Here is a 15,916-nt window from a genome sequence, read left to right as displayed (position 1 = left end):
GAGGAGGGTATTTAAAAAATCGGTTATAAGAGCATATTATCATAACAAAAAACACTATAATTCATGGCAAATTTCAAATATTCTCATGGGAAAAACATGAAGTTAATATAAACTGGGTTATTTTTATCAAAAAATAGGATTTTTTTAAAACGGCGCTCCACTGTTCAGTCTGTTCCCGAGTTACACGGTTCTCGACTTACGCGGATTCGGAGATACGCGGTTTTATAAATTTGACAGATCAAATGTCAAATCAGTACAATTTGCTTCAAATCGGTATAAATTGCATTTTTGCGAACAAATTGAAACCGCTAAAAGCCAGAAATATTAGAATTTTCTGCACGAATCATAGCAAATAAATGATAAAGTGTATAAAAGTATTAATTTAAATCAAAAACTGCGAGTAATGAATAGTATTTAGTAAAAAAAACGTGAAATTCGACTTACGCGGATATTCGAGTTACGCGGATTCGTCGGGAACGCAGAAACCGCGTAACTCGGGAACAGACTGTATTTGAAAAACTTAACGATACTCCCCAAGTGCCATAAATCCACTAAACGACCACTAAACGGCTTCTAAACGACTCAAGCACTCTACCTAAACGGAATATAGAAAGACTTCGTTTAGCAGACGGCAAACGACTCATGCATTCTAAAAATAGCAAAAAAGCTGGTGGCGCTATCTGTTGGTGGGATACTCCAACCAGTTGAGCTTCATCGCTTGGAGGAGAGCTTTCTCATTTCCTCTGTACTGTTGTATGGTTTCGCATTGAAGTTATGCATCGCTAGAACTAGAACGGCGATACGATTGTTTAAATACTAAACTCCAACTGATACCACCAGCACTGAAGGAAATGAGAATTGAGTAATGGTCATTGATGTTGATACCCACGTATCTGACCTGACCACACGACCATTCATATAGATTTTTGCTCGGAAAGTTAGAAGGCTATATAGGTCATGATAAGATGAAACTTGTAGAAACACATTGCAAGAAAAAGATAGCAATATAATAATCAGTTTTAATACGCCATCTATTGATCAAACCAATGAAGCTGTGGAGCTTTCATTTTTTTTCTATGGATATTCAATTTTCCAGTCGTTTAAGCTTAATCTGTGGCGCTTGGGAAATGTCTAATAGTCCATCCCTCAGGGGCCATAGTACTTAGTACTCTCTCAACTTTTACACATGCTGCATGCTATAGAATATCAATCTACGAGGCCTCTGAATTGACAAGGCCCCAGGCGACTTTTTTCGTCTACCGTTAGATCCGTCGCTGAAATCAGTGGCGGATTTTATGGTGGGATGACTAACCCGTCGATTTTGGGGGTCCTGTGGATCGGTAGTCCAGGACATCACCGGATGACAGCCCTGTTGTCAACGATGAGGCAGCGATCTGTCCACAATATATATATATATAAATTATAGACTCAAAGTCTATATAAAAATAATTAATTAATATACCCCTAAATGTAGGCAATCCAACTGAACCGGTTACCGCAACCGGTTGAAAGACGTCTAAACTAGAGATGGGTTCTGCGGATCGCACCCACGGTTCCGTTCCGGTTCCGGCAAGTATGATTCCGATTCCGATTCCAGAGAGAAGGAATCGCTAGTTCCACCGGAATCGTCCGGAATCGTCCGGAATCGTCGGAATCGTCCGGAATCGTCGGAATCGTCGGAACAGTCGGAATTGACCGGAATTGGCTGAAATCGCCCGGAATCGACCGGAATCGTCCGGAATCCTACGGAATCGTAGTCAATCGATAGTAGTGTATAGTAGAGCCGATTCCGGTCGATTCCGACTGTTCCGACGATTCCAGACGATTCAAGTTCACGTTCCGGTCGCAGCGCATATGTCAATGCTGTCTGTCGTACATTTAAGCCAGGAATGTCACGCACTGAGTTCCTCAATATAGTTCGATATGGACGCTAGCATGTTGTGTAACTGTTTGTATCTATTTGTATTAGGTTATGCACTGAATAAATGACATGAAATGAAATGGAATTCCGACGATTCCAGACGATTCCGGGCGATTCCGGGTGATTCCGGGTGATTCCGGGCGATTCCGGGCGATTCCGAGCGATTCCGGGCGATTCCTGTCGATTCCAGACGATTCCTGTCGATTCCAGACGATTCCGGACGGTTCCAACGACTCCGCACGATTCCGACGATTCCAGACGATTCCGGACGATTCCGGGCGGTTCCGGCTTGTCGGATTGAACCTACCCTTCGGAACTGGGCCCGAAATTTGTTGGAATCGTCCGGAAACAGTTCCACTTTTTTGTGCGTTTTGCCCAACTCTAGTCTAAACCCGTATCTACAATTCAAACAACGTGATAATGATAACTGTAACCTTCATTTTTGTGTATCCGTAATATCGTACCAGCGTCAGTTACTCAACCTGCTTCAAAGTATTGTTTACTAAAATCATAAAAATTGCATTTATTGTTTCATTTCTTGATATTTCTTACACACTACAGTTCTCCTAACACAACTCTGAACGGTATTGCTGCCTACATGTACTGTATGTTATCTAACCTTCTTCCTTGCCGCTTCCTATCGCTTCAACTGCCTGTGTACAAACCCTACCATCCTCATTTGCCTAACACGTAACTATAAATAATTAAGATGATTCGTTTAGAACTAAAAAGAAAGGAAAGGCACACAGTTTCGTGATTGTTCCTTCTTCTTTTTTTTTACAAAACCGGTCGGCTAGTATGTGCTGCGCTGCTTCGAAACCCCTACCAATAAATCATAATTTAATCGTGTACATAGATAAGTAACAAACTCCTGTATAGCCATTCACTTGCTTCTGCTTCCAAAACGATGTTTTTTTTTGTGCTGAAAATTCATCTTTTTTTTTTGGTTTCTCGCCACTGTCCGAGTGAATCGCGAGGGGCACAATCTAAATTTTGTATTTAAATTATTCATATAAATAAAGATAAACGCGACGCTAATCGTCACTGCACCTATGAATATGTGTGGAGTGTTACTGCTGCAAAACGAAAGATTGCTATAAACAAAACCATGTTACACAATGCCTGCGCATAAGGAAAAATCAACATTTGCTGCAGCATAAACGGTGGAAATGTATGTTTGTGGAACATTTAATAACCTAAACATTTGTTGCATTGCTTCGTTTAAAGGCGCTCGCGCTATGATTTCGATAGTCGTTGCCAAGAATGTGTGCTATTTCGTTTGTTTGTTTTTTTTTGTCTTCGTGGGGATAAATTTTGGGATAAAATTTTAAATTCGTTTAATCGTTTTTTTCTCTCTGCCTCTCTTTCTCTATGCTTGTTAACATCTTTAGAAGAGTGTGTTCAAGCATAAATCCGGTACGTCTACCAATCCATTCGTATACCAATTAACTTAGTAAGGCTGTCCTACTTATCTTGCCTACTTCAACTAACTCGATCAATAAAGGGCACATTTTCTTATGCACACAAACACAAACACACATACAAATGCACTCAGCGCACACGAAGCTGGCAATTCAGCTTAACAATCCGGAATGAGTACAACCTGCGACCGAACTCACAGATCGGTAATGATGTCCATCGATTCGGCGAACGAGCGACCACTGTGGACGGAGCTGGAACGCGTGCTGCCGACGCTCTCCATCGGTGTGGCCACGGTCGGCAGGCCCACGCTTGCCAGGGCCGAGTTGGCCGTGTCGGCGATCACCTGCATCTGGCGCTTCTGCAAGTCACCGTGCAGGCGGGTAAGCGTTTCCCGAATTTCGGCCGTCGTCGGTTGTGCCCGGGCCAGGGCGGCCGATGCATCGCGCAGTGCCTCACCGTAGCTGCCCTGCTCCATCAGTGCTTTCGCACGGGCGTAGTAACCGTCGTACGCGCTCGGTTTAATCTCGATCGCTTGCCGCGCCAGCTCGATCGCTTCTGCTACATCCTGTGGGATTTGGGAAAGGGAAAGGGTTTACTTGTTACTTGTTGTTGCTTCACGCACTGACCGCAACGTCGACCGTTGACTTACGTTCATTTTTCGCTTGCAGCGGGATAGATTGAGCAAGAAATTAAACCGCAACTGCTGGAAGGTGGCCACATTGCTGTTGTTGCTATGGCTGTTGTTGTTGCTGTCCGGCACGGGACCGCCGGTAAGCGGATCGGTAACCATCGTACAGCCGCCATTCCCGTTCACATCCCCACCGGTACTCGGTGCGGAAGGGATCTTCTTCAGCGCGTACTGATACCGGTGCGATGCTTCCTGCAGTCGATTCTTCCTGTAAAGCGTGTTGCCATCCTCTAGCAGCTTGTTTAACAGTATCAACCTGTGGGTGAAGTTACATTCGAAATAAATCCACTTCTGAACATAACGGTGTCCCGCCCTTCAAATGCACGTACATTATTTCCGGCTTCCCGTTCGCCATGGCCCACGTGGCTGGTCCAAGCTTGGCGCCTCGTTTCAGGAACACCTGCACGACCTGCACGTTGCGGCAGGCGATGGCACGATCCAGCGGACGCATCCCGTTGATGTCGACGTGCTCAATTTGCGCCCCATGATCGAGCAGCATCTGCACGAGCGAGGCCGAACCTTGGTACGCGGCCAGATCGAGCGGTGTGCGACCGGTACCGTCCGCGTGCTGCTTATCGGCTCCCCGTTCCAGCAGACACTTGGCCGCCTGCTGTTTACCCCTCAAGCAAGCCCAACTCAGTGCCGTCAGTCCATCTTTGTCCTGCGCTGTTAGCGAGGCGCCTGTGAAGCGAGAAACAGAGCCAATGAGAATCGAGCTCGATGATGAAAGCAACCAAACTTACCTCGACTCAGTAGCAGCTCGATGATGCCCACGTGGCCCTCCTCGGCCGCAATCATCAGTGCCGTTTTGCTGTTCGCTTCCGTCTGCTCACAGTCGGCCGGATGCTGCAGCAGTCGCTCCACGATCGCCCAGTGGCCCTCCTTGACCGCGATCAGCAGCGGTGCCATCTCCTTCCGGTTGCGCACCTCGGTCGAGGCACCCCGGTTCAGCAGTATGACGATCGTTTCCGTGTGCCCGTTCGCGCAGGCCGTCGTCAGGGCCGTCTCGCCGGTAATCACATCCAGCCGGTTCACCTGCACCTCGCCCATGTCGAGCAGATCCTCCACAATGTCCGTATTGCCCTGGCCGGCCGCTGCCGTCAGCGCTTGCTGAGCCGCCTGCTCCAGCGTCACATCGTTGCTTCCCGAGCGGGGAAGCCAATCGCAAGCGACCAGATACTTTACCACCTGCAGCCGTCCAGCGATGGCCGCGTGCACCAGTGCGCACCGCTGGGAGGTATCGGTTTGGCCGAGGAACGCTCCGGCGGCCACCAACTGGCGCACCACGTCGCAGTGACCCCGGGCCGAGGCTAGGATGAGCGGTGTGCATCCTTGGCTGTTCGTTTGCTCCACGCTCGCACCGAACTCGAGCAGCAGATTCACCATCGGCAGTATGCCCTCGTGCGCCGCTATGCACAGGATCGGAGCGCTGCCCAGGAAGGGCGTCACATGGTCGGGCGATGCTCCGGCCAGCAGCAACAATCGCGACACCTTCACGTTCGGGCTGTACACATTGCGCAGCGTGGTGAGTGCGGACGAGACGCAACCCGTTACCGACGCAACCCAGTACGCCTGCAGGTCGCGCGGTGATTGGTGCGAGGGAGCATTTCGGTACAGGTGGGCCTTCAGTATGTGATGGCCGAGCTCGAGTGCCTGCTCCGGATCGAGCGGTGCCTGCAGGCGCGACAGGCGCAGTGCAATGCCCGCATGCCCGTTGCGCAGATCGCACAGGAACTTGGTGCTTTCGCCGTCGTCGCGCCGTATCAACCACTCCCTGAACGATGGGTGGAAGAACATGTACGTATCATCGAGCCGCTTCACCAAAAAGCCGGTCAGCGTCTTGAACCGGCACAGGAACTCATCCCAATCGATCATGCCACCGCCGGTGCCGTCCGGTTCCGATCCTGATTCCGAGTCAGCGGGCGACTCACCCGACGCGATCAGCGCATTGAGCGAGTAGAAGATTTCCGTCAGCGTGAGCGGATAGAGAGCGGCCAGGCAGACGGCCAAAATGTTGGAAATACGATCGTACGCGGTGGCGGTCGGGAAGCGCAGGTTAAAGTTCAGCAGGAAGATCTGCGCCAACGAGACCGGCAGCACCTTGAAGCTGCTCGACTTGATCACCAGATTGCCGCGCTCGATCAGATCGAGCGTCAGCTTCGCAAACAGAAACGAACCCTTGGACAGGGCGAGCAGATGCTGCGCAAACTTGAAGTGGGCGCTCGTGTTGATGATCTCCTTCCCGCCAGCCACATTGTGCTGAATGCTTTGGCTCTGGTTGATGCGGAACGTGATGTACTCGAGGATGTCCTTCTGCAGCATCTCGTTCGTCGCCCAGCTGTCCAGGCTCATCTTCGTGTACGGTAAACCCTTGCAGAACTCGAGCATCTGCGTGCGGATGGTGGCGATCACCTTCAGCCAGGGCGGGAAGTGTTCGCTCATGCGCTGCAGAAAGGACGCGACCGTATCGCCGTGATCGGGCCGATGGTACTCCGCCTCGCACAGTGCATCCACCAGTATGACGCAGTTCTTGGCCGGGATCTTGCCCGTCCGGCGCAGGGCGGCAAGCGGCTCCAGGATACCCATCGTCATCGCTCGCTCGGGATTGGCAATGCACTCCTTCACGCTCAGTGCGTGCTGCAGGGCGTGCTCGCCGAGCAGAAACTCGTGGTACGCGGCTAGCTGCGGCGCCTGGCAGAGCTGTGCCGCCAGCGAGTGTACAAAGTCCGGTATGAGGCAGGTGGAGTTGTTGTCGGCCTGGCAGAAGTGGTACGCCACCACGTGCGAGGCGAGCGTGCGCAGCCGATCGTGCGCCACGTTGATCTGACAGTAGATGCCATCGTTCTCCTGGATCGGCAGCTCCTTGCGCCGCCCGAAGCAGGAGTACTCGACGAGCTGGAGCAGCAGGGCCGTCTTGCCGGTGCCAAGATTCCCACTCAGCAGCACGCCGGGCGAATCGGTCGACTGGATCGCGGTGGCCAGCTCGCGCACCAACCAATGCCGGCCCACAAACAGTGGGTTCGGCTCGTGCGTAGGAACCTCGAAGAACAGTGGCTTCAGCGTGAGCTGCTGCTGGAGTTGCTGCTGTTGCTGGTGCTGCTGGCGGTACTGCGCAAAGCGTATCTTCGGATCGATCGGTCCCTTGATCTGGCCGGAGCGTGCCGACCGACGCACCGTCGTACGGCGGCTCTTAAACGCCAGCAAATCATCCACGTTACTCCCACTTTGAGATGCTAAAACGGGACAAGAATACACGATTTAGAACACAGTGGGACCTGGGTGCAGACCTGGGTTTAGGTTTCGAACAACACTCACTTGTAACGGAATGGCGTCTACTGACGGGGCTGGAGGAAGCATTGCTCTGTTCCGAGATCGACATCATGGACCCGATCGACTCACAGCCGGTGTGGTACGGGTTCGGTTCCTGCAGTACGCGGGACACGTCCGCCTCGGACGACCCGGTCAGCGTCGAGACGGGGCTGGTGTTGGCCGAGGTCAGCGAGCTGCACGATTGGTTCGGTGCGCGCAGATTGCGCCGCGTATTGTTCTCGAGGAAGAACCCGAGCCGTACCTGCAGCTCGTCCTGCGAGGATTTCGATTTGCCATTCATCACCAGCGGTTTCACGTTGCCTCCTTCGTCGTCTGGGTTTGGGAAAGAAAACGGGAAACGCACGGTTATATGGGGTTAGGACGATCGCAACTATTTTTTTACAGCATGCACACACACACACACAGATAACGTATGATGAAAATTAAATGATCATGCCTAACTAAATCGAGCTTAATAACATACAAACGTTTAATTCATGCATTTATTCAACACCCGATTAAACTCTGGGAGTCTACCCAGTGAAGGTGTCGTACGAGAATGAGTTCGTTTTTCCACGAAAAACACCTAACACGAAACAACTTTAACACTAAACACTATCATTATTATCCATTGCTTTACTCAGGTCTCATCAAAATACAGTTAAAGCGTTTTGCATAAATTTAACACCCACTGATCGTAGCTAGCATATTTTTATGGAGTGAAAATATGTTATTTGCTTCGATCTAGAGGAAGCATGTGGTTATGTTAAAATAAGCTACAGCGAGAGATAATATTTATAAAAATACTTAAAATTTCATAAAAAGTTCATCAAAACCGAAAATAAAAGATGTTCAATCCCAACGTACGATTGAACAAATGAGAATTTAAATTTTGGCAAATTAAAGCATATAAATAGGATTCACTATCACGATCGTAACAATCAAAATCAATAAAATCATGCAATTTATCCACTTGTTATCCTCCGCAGTACTACAACAAAAACTGCATCTCACAAAAAAGAACTTTAAAAATGGTAATATGCAATGGAAATAAAATAAATATATGCATCATGCGTGCAATCTTTCATTTTAGAGGCGAATGAAGCCCATAGACTTTAAAAAGATCGTTCATTCCTGGGACAATCAAATCGATCAGCGGTTTTGCACAAACAACCCCCGAAAAACTGTATCCGACCAGACATCTTTCGGCACCGAGTTCAGTGACCAGCGCGCGACCGATCGATCGTAAAATGTCTGCCGTTTGTTTAATGTTTCGCCAGGAATGTTTCTGCATTGCTGTGGCAGATTCGCGAGCAGGATTATAAAGCTTTTAAATGAACTTTAATGTCGCTGAGCAAACACACGTAAGCTTGCAAAATATTTGTTTAGCTTTGCCTGTCCAACCATTCTTTATGCTTCACGGGCGTTATAATTCTACCACAGGCTTAAGCAAATTACTTAATTCCTACCACCGCCACGACCGAGACACGGTTGGGTGCGCGCGGAACGATCAAAACAGTCGTTTGGAAGCGCTCCAGAAATTGATTTGCTTGCTGGGTGTTCTTCGGCAGTGTTTGAGACCACCGATCAAAACCACCGATGACATTATTCGGCAACGGAGCCATAATGTTATTGGGTTTACATAAATCAAATCACACGCGGCGAAAGAGTGGCTAGTAAGCTGTTTTGCCTCCATGAAATCATATATTTTTTGGCAAACAAGAAAACGTTGTGCATAATGGAAACAAAGTTGTAGCTAGAAGGGGATACAATCAACTCAGCAAACGATCGGTTAAACAAGCGCTAGAATTTCTAGTGGCCATGCAGACTCAACACTAAAAAAGAAACCGAAGAAAACATGCGCATCATAACGAAAGAGAACGTAAAAGAATGAAAGCAAAACGAAAACAACAACAAAAAGAAAGATAAAAACCGCAACGATAAAGAACAAAACCAAAAAACCAGCGAAAATCAAAACGACTAAATAAAACGTAAGACAACATAAGAACGGATCAAACGCTTCAGACGGAAGGAAAAAGAGAAGAAAAAAAACAACACAGTCCGAAACAAAAACAAGATTGCGAAGAAGAGCCCATGCCTGCTAATTGATTCAATCCCGCGTTGACCGTCGTCGCCTGCGCTGACCAGAGAGATTTAATTTTGCCGAAAACCATCGACGCGGACGAACCGAGGCTGAGTCGATGAAATTTATGGCCATCATTAGCGTTCCGCTGGCGCTTGCTAATCCCGTTCATCGGTGGCCCATGGGAGGCCAACAGATTGAACCCACTACCACCTCCAACGCCACCACTTGACGAGCCTCCGCTACCACCACCACCACCGTCTCGCGATAGTCCGCCAGTGGTCCGCAGGGCCATCGAACGACTAATTTTGCTCGCAGCGGCCGTCGTTGCCCGATGGAACGTTGCTGGATTTAGCAGCGAGGCTAAGCCTGCTCTCGTGTGGTAAGCGGATGTGCATCGGGAGTAGCGGAAAGCGGACCGGCGAATGGGGTAGGAGTAGGGTGAGAGGGACAGAATTTTTCGCGGAAATCAAACGTGCAACATAATGCAGACGGCGGGTGTGATGCAGTTGTTGATGTTGATGAACGATAGACGTTTTTTTAGTGACGATCAACACGATGATCGCGTTGCCAAGGACAACGCAGGCGCGGAGCAAAAGAAAAGAGAAGAAAAAAAACGAGAAAGAGAAAAGAGAGGGATAGAGCGATGAGGATGATAGAAAGTGTGCGAGTGTGTGCTGTAATTACATGACCCGAGCGATCGACATGCTGGAAAGGTGATCTCGTCCTATAATTAATGCCACCACCACGTCCTCTACCAGGCGAAGGATCCGCGGAACTGATCGCCTTCAGGCTTGAAGGCTTCGCAGTGCCCAAGATCAATAGCCACATTCATAATTCCACCCTCTCTTCTCGATGGCGAAATGAACTGGTACTGCGATTGCTCAATCACGATCTGTTCCCCCCTCCCCCTGACCAGGGGGGGGGGGTCAAAACCCACGAACACTTACCCGACAGTGTGCTGTTGTCCGCTGCGTTCCCGTTGCTGCGCCGGTACCCGAACGGGCTGCGCAGATTCTTGGGACTGAACAGACGCCGGCGGTTCTGTGGCGGTGTCGCACAAGTGCTGGACGTGATTTCGCTGCTGCTGTTAAGGGCTGACCGTTGCTGCAGGGGCTTCATCATGCCGTAGCCGGGCTGCTGGTGATGGGTCGATCCGGCGACACCGGTGCTGCCGGTGGTGATGCTGGCGTAGTGTGATTCCGTCTTACCGCCCGGGGGACACTTTGGAGGCCGGTCCTTCAGCTTGTAGCGCTCCGCTGTGCCGAGTATGTCCGAGGGACTCTAGAAAGAAAGAAGGGAATTAGGTAAGTGATAAGTGAAGTGGAATCTTTAGATCATTAGTGCAAATAAACAGTGACAAAAACAGTTGGTCTCGGATTCAGTTAAACCCGTTCAAGTTAATTATCGCTAAATATATTGTTTAAATTATTTCACAGAATGGACTATACAGTTATACAGTTGCTACACAATTTAGGTGTTTATTTAATAATAATAAAAAAAACTATAATATTACCAAGATGTTGGGATTTCAAAAGAACCAATTCCCACAAGAACAAAAAATGCAAAAAAAAACGATTGTCTTGTTCCAGATGAAATCTTACAATAAGGATTTTATTATCCACACGATAGCGTAGCGCAGCACCGTCCTTCTCTAATGGGCCACAGCCAAAGTGTATAATTTCGTTCTCTCAAATCTCCACATTCGCTTCATCGACTAACGTTCTGCAGCAACCGATCGCGTTTGGCGCAAAGAATTTCGTAACAAGCCGGCAAGCAAAGAGCATACGAAACTGAAAGCTGAAATCCGCTCAAATACAATCACACCCTAACTCCAACCCTCGCCGTTCCCTTGAAACCCCTGGTGGCAATGCGTTATTTGGGGTGCAAAAAGGGGACGGCTTTTTGTGTTGCGGTTTTGGTCAATTTTATGTCTGTGTGTGTCTGTGTTTTGTTTCGCATTTGTCGTTGCTGTTTTATTTGTTTTCGGTATGGGCTAGTAAGGCTCTGGTCTCTGCCTGGCTGACCGGTCGCAATTATCTAATGATCTTCGACAGGCCTGCAACAGCACATGCGCGGTTTTTACGCTGGTTTCACGCCGGTTGGAAGAGCAAGGAGGTTCTCTGTCCGGGGGTGGGGGACCCATTCACACAGGCAGATCGATACTCGGGGTTTTAGATGGGGGCCGGTAAGAGATTAATGCACGGCTGGCAAAAATTCGAAGCTGACTCATCATTGGCTGTCTTGAGGGTTTGGCAAAGAAGTTTATTCTTTGCGGGCAGCTCGTCCTTATGCGTAACTTGAAACTATCCAGGAGAGTGTTATTTATAAATATTATATTCTAAACAATGGTTAAAACAATACAGTAATACTTCGTAGTATATTAAAAATAAAAGAACCATCACTCACTTTAAAAAATCAATACAACCTTATATATTTTTCAAGAAACAGCATCTTTCATAAAAAATAAGACTGTTTTTTGGTAGCGGTACAAATGACGCACTGCCAGAGAGAAATGCGATTAACCAACTACGGTACTTTAAATTATGTTTTCACTCGAAATTAACAGACAACATCTGGACAACACACGACCAAAAAGCGGTCCAATTTTCGGGTTCCAAAATCAACAAACACACCCCTCTTGGTGGTGGCTTCACACCATTCCAAACAACACATATACCAATTACAAGAAATTACTGTTAAACAGTACAAGAAGTGAACCACCCGCAGGGAGAACTGGAGTGACTCTTGCCCCACCCCCAGATCCATCACCGCACCACGATCGAAAGGAAATAATTAAAATTTTCACCTGATATGAAATCGACCAAAAGGGGGACCCAACTTTGACCAAATTGGGGTGGAGGGAATGGTACACTAAAATTGCTGCTGATTATCGGGTCGATCGTCACCGACAGCGTCATTGTCACGTAATGACATTTTCCCCCCAAAAAAATAAGTCCCAATCATCACAATCCGTGCATCTGCTGGCAGTTGTTGTGTTTCCGGTGCTTCCGTAGCCCTTGTACCGAAAGATCTCATACCAGCCACCAATGCAACAATGGTGAGGTGGTCAACGTACAATTAAAGATCTGCACCCGATCAAGGAACCCGATGGATTCACCGGAGTGTGTCCAATTATAGATCCTCATCTTTCGTTGGATCGTACTGGTGGTTCACCTACTTTTGCAGAACTTCCACGCTTCTTGGGGGCTTAAACGTACTCGCGCAAAGGTAATTGAGGTTGTAGCGAAAGGGCCACTACGCTGCATGGCCACAGTATAAAGTAAGGTAAAGTCCCCTCCTTTCGTTCAGAGCAGCATGTCCATATGAGTTTGTTTGCAGCTCAAGAGAAAGAAAAAATAGCAGCCATCTTCCATCTTGTTGCCGACCATATGAAGCAAAGAAGAGTATGTTTTTTTGTTGAGGAAATGGGACCATAGCCTACAGAAGGCTGCTTTTCAAAAGGGAATGTTACACACACACACACAACCCTTTAACTGTGCGCGCTTGCGTATGGCCACCATAACCGGGCACAGCAGCACTAATCACAGCCAAAGTCAGTGCCAAACAAATCTGACTATCTTGGCCCAAAAATTGCAGCACGCGGCGGCGCAGAGATAAACGACACCACTCGATCGCCACCAGTCCCACAGAACCGGAACCCTGCCTGGAGCCTGAGCAAAAGCTACCGGTTTGTCGCTACCAAAAATGGCATTTGCTACCCAACTCGGCACGGTACACGAGGGCAGATAAGGGAAGGTCTTCCACAGACATTGAGAGAAAATGAAATGGCATCAAGAAGTGAACAAAACGCACACAACCACACATTCTGGGTTGCAATATCGCGCAAAAAGGGCATTCAGGGTGTGTGTTTTTTTATTTATTTTTGTTGATTTTCTACTTGCTCATGTTTGTGTGCCACTCGATCACAACCGCACCACCGCGTCTCGCCAGACATCCAGAAGGGTGGAATAAATTGATATCCCCCGGACTTGTCGTTCCCGGCAATTGCTTTTGGTACTGTATTGCTGCTGCTGATGCCTCTTCATTAGCTTCAGCAGCTTGCCTTATCCATCCTCGTTCTCTTTCCAGCCGGTGTATGGTGGTGGTGATCGATGATGATGAATCATCCGAATGTGCGACGACAGTGAACAAGATGCAATCGGTCCATAAACGGCTGCGTTGCCCGCCCGTCCACGAGTCAGTCAAATTCAACCACGCGCGACCACGCGACTCTTTCTCCGTTCGATCGAGGTGGCTGTTGTGAAAAGAACAAAATGGCACATCTTCAGCAGCAGCAGCAGCAACAGCAGATGCAATTAAATTATGCACTGCACGCGAAAACTGCATTGCACAAACAGTTACAGTTTGCAGAGCGCAAACCACACCTCCGTTTACATCCACCACACAGTGTCGTACAGTTCCATCGATCGATCGATCGATCGATCGTGCAAAGACGTGCAAGATGTGGAACGCGACCGGTGTCCGGTGCGGATGTTTGACAGCATCGGACGATCGTTATGCAATCGGTCGATCGATTGCTGTTGCATCCGTCCGTTGCCACAAGTTGGGGAACAGTGTTTCGTGAGTAAGGATCTTGCATCGATCGCACATTAAGCAACGATTAGAGAATTGATTTGGATTAATGGTGTTTCAACGACGTCCACACCGTGCGCTTGCAGGATGGTGAATTATTTTTTTGGTCCTCCATTTGGACAGAAGGCCCCCCACCATGCATCGTAGTGATTCAAAGTAACGATCGCACTTATTGATTTATGTTACAATTTACCTTGACGACCGAACACGTCCCAATCATAAGCGTAAACTTCCCCTCCCGGATCGACACGATTCGTTTTAATGTCGAGGGTGATAATTTGTTGCACCAAACAGTGCATTCAAATGCAGTGCTTCATATTAAAGCTACAATCCTTTTCGAACTTCTGGAAACCTCTCACACAAAGGTCTGGAAACCATCTTTTGCATCAATCATTCACTCCATCAATATCCGGCCAGTGCCGAGGGGAAGCAAGCAAGGCAAACGTTCCGTTTAATTTTTGTGTTCTTTTACGACTGCGCGAATCGTGAATTGGCGCCAGCCTTTTTCAGTATCCGGGGCAGTAACAGCAGCAAATATGCAGCGCACGTTGCGAACATTAATAAAAATAAACCGGACCCTTCACATTACGCATGCATGCAGTCGACATTAGTTCCTAGCACACGGTGGGAGGCGATTGCAACACCGCGGCCGCGACCAGCATCGGGCTGCATCCCGCGATCGTTCGAGGATGCATTTGCAAATCGATTGATTTTCTGGCGAGCTTTTACACGCTTGAAAGGTAAATTATGCATCATGTTTTACGCTCACACAACGGGTCGGCAGCGCTGCTAGCGTTTGCATGTATGTGTGTGTGGATGGATTTGTGCATTAAAAAACAGATGAACAACCCTCACATGGTGTCTAACCCGTCAACGAGCCTAGTTTGCACTTTGAAGCTTCCATGCTCACCCCGCTCCTTGGTTCTTGGTGCTGGCATTGCATTCCTTTTCAACACCTCTGCCTAAAAAAGGCTTCATTGCGATGCGCTGATTGATGTAATGGATCATAATTTCCTAGCCCGCTTCGCCACCGTTTCTCTACCGTGCTGCACACCGTACAGAAGCATAATTATGAGACAACGACAGCGTGTGCGCTCTAATGGTGCGGCCACCAACAGCAGCACCACTACCAGGCGGCCTCCAATTTGTGTACGCTCGTTCGATCACCCGTTTGTCCCTCGCGTCGTGCAGACCCATAAAAAGCGTCACTGGTGGTACACACTCCTCACCCTGCATCCACCTCGTCACCTTTCACTGCAGGTGACGTTCGATGATTTCGACCTGATCGCGATCGCGCCGTGCCAGATCAGAGAGGGTGTAGTGCAAAAACCAAACTAACGAGACCTTCCCGCATTACGCCTCAGCTTCTTGGGTTTGCCCGGGAGTTGATGCTGATGATGGACACACGTCGGGCCGGGTTCGAGCAGCCGGTGGTCGGCGGTCGGTGTAGCTGCACCTTTTTGCAAAGACCCCGGGAGCTGTCGATTGGCTTGCTAACGATCGAACGATCTGACCCAATGTTGTACAGCATTTGAAACAGCATATGTTGCATGCGGTTGGCAGTTTCGCATGCTACTCCTGCCGCCGCTGGACGCGAATTAAGCTCATTCAATTATACTCTCACAACATGGGTCTATTATAAAGGTGTGCGTGTGTGTGTGGGTCTGTATGTGTGTCTGACAAAAAGGAAGGGGGGATATGTTCAACTAGTGTGCCACCCACCAACAAACTACTGTTTCGTCGCACCCTCCGTGCTGCCCCCGTTGGTTTGATTTGCCCGGCGGTCTGGCAAAATATTTCCCAGCCACCGACTACTTTAATCAACCGAGAAACAAAGACGTTGTGCGAAGAGTTATGTTCATGTACGTGTGTACGTTTGTTTATTTTTTTCTTTTTT

General features: G+C 48.6%; 1 protein-coding gene across 6 annotated transcripts in view; it reads right to left on the bottom strand.

The window, feature by feature from the left end:
* Positions 1-2,414: 2,414 nt before the first annotated feature.
* The window catches only part of LOC120893243 (protein TANC2), a 120,422-nt gene continuing 106,920 nt past the window's right edge, over positions 2,415-15,916 (bottom strand). For 4 of the 6 annotated variants that reach the window (XM_040295019.1, XM_040295020.1, XM_040295017.1 and 1 more), the window contains 7 exons: positions 10,374-10,707; positions 9,439-9,792; positions 7,347-7,673; positions 4,775-7,264; positions 4,361-4,712; positions 3,993-4,287; positions 3,537-3,908 (listed from right to left, as the gene is read on the bottom strand). In XM_040295019.1, coding sequence (XP_040150953.1) covers positions 3,537-3,908; positions 3,993-4,287; positions 4,361-4,712; positions 4,775-7,264; positions 7,347-7,673; positions 9,439-9,792; positions 10,374-10,707 — 4,524 coding nt within the window. Of the gene's footprint in view, positions 3,909-3,992; positions 4,288-4,360; positions 4,713-4,774; positions 7,265-7,346; positions 7,674-9,438; positions 9,793-10,373; positions 10,708-15,916 lie in introns of all 6 variants that reach the window. The other 2 variants (XM_040295015.1, XM_040295016.1) reach the window with 2 other exon arrangements.

The sequence above is a fragment of the Anopheles arabiensis genome, chromosome 2 (assembly GCF_016920715.1).
Source record: "Anopheles arabiensis isolate DONGOLA chromosome 2, AaraD3, whole genome shotgun sequence".
Classification (NCBI taxonomy): domain Eukaryota; kingdom Metazoa; phylum Arthropoda; class Insecta; order Diptera; family Culicidae; genus Anopheles; species Anopheles arabiensis.
The sequence above is the reverse complement of the archived record's forward strand: the minus strand, read 5'-3'. Positions and strand labels throughout refer to the sequence as shown.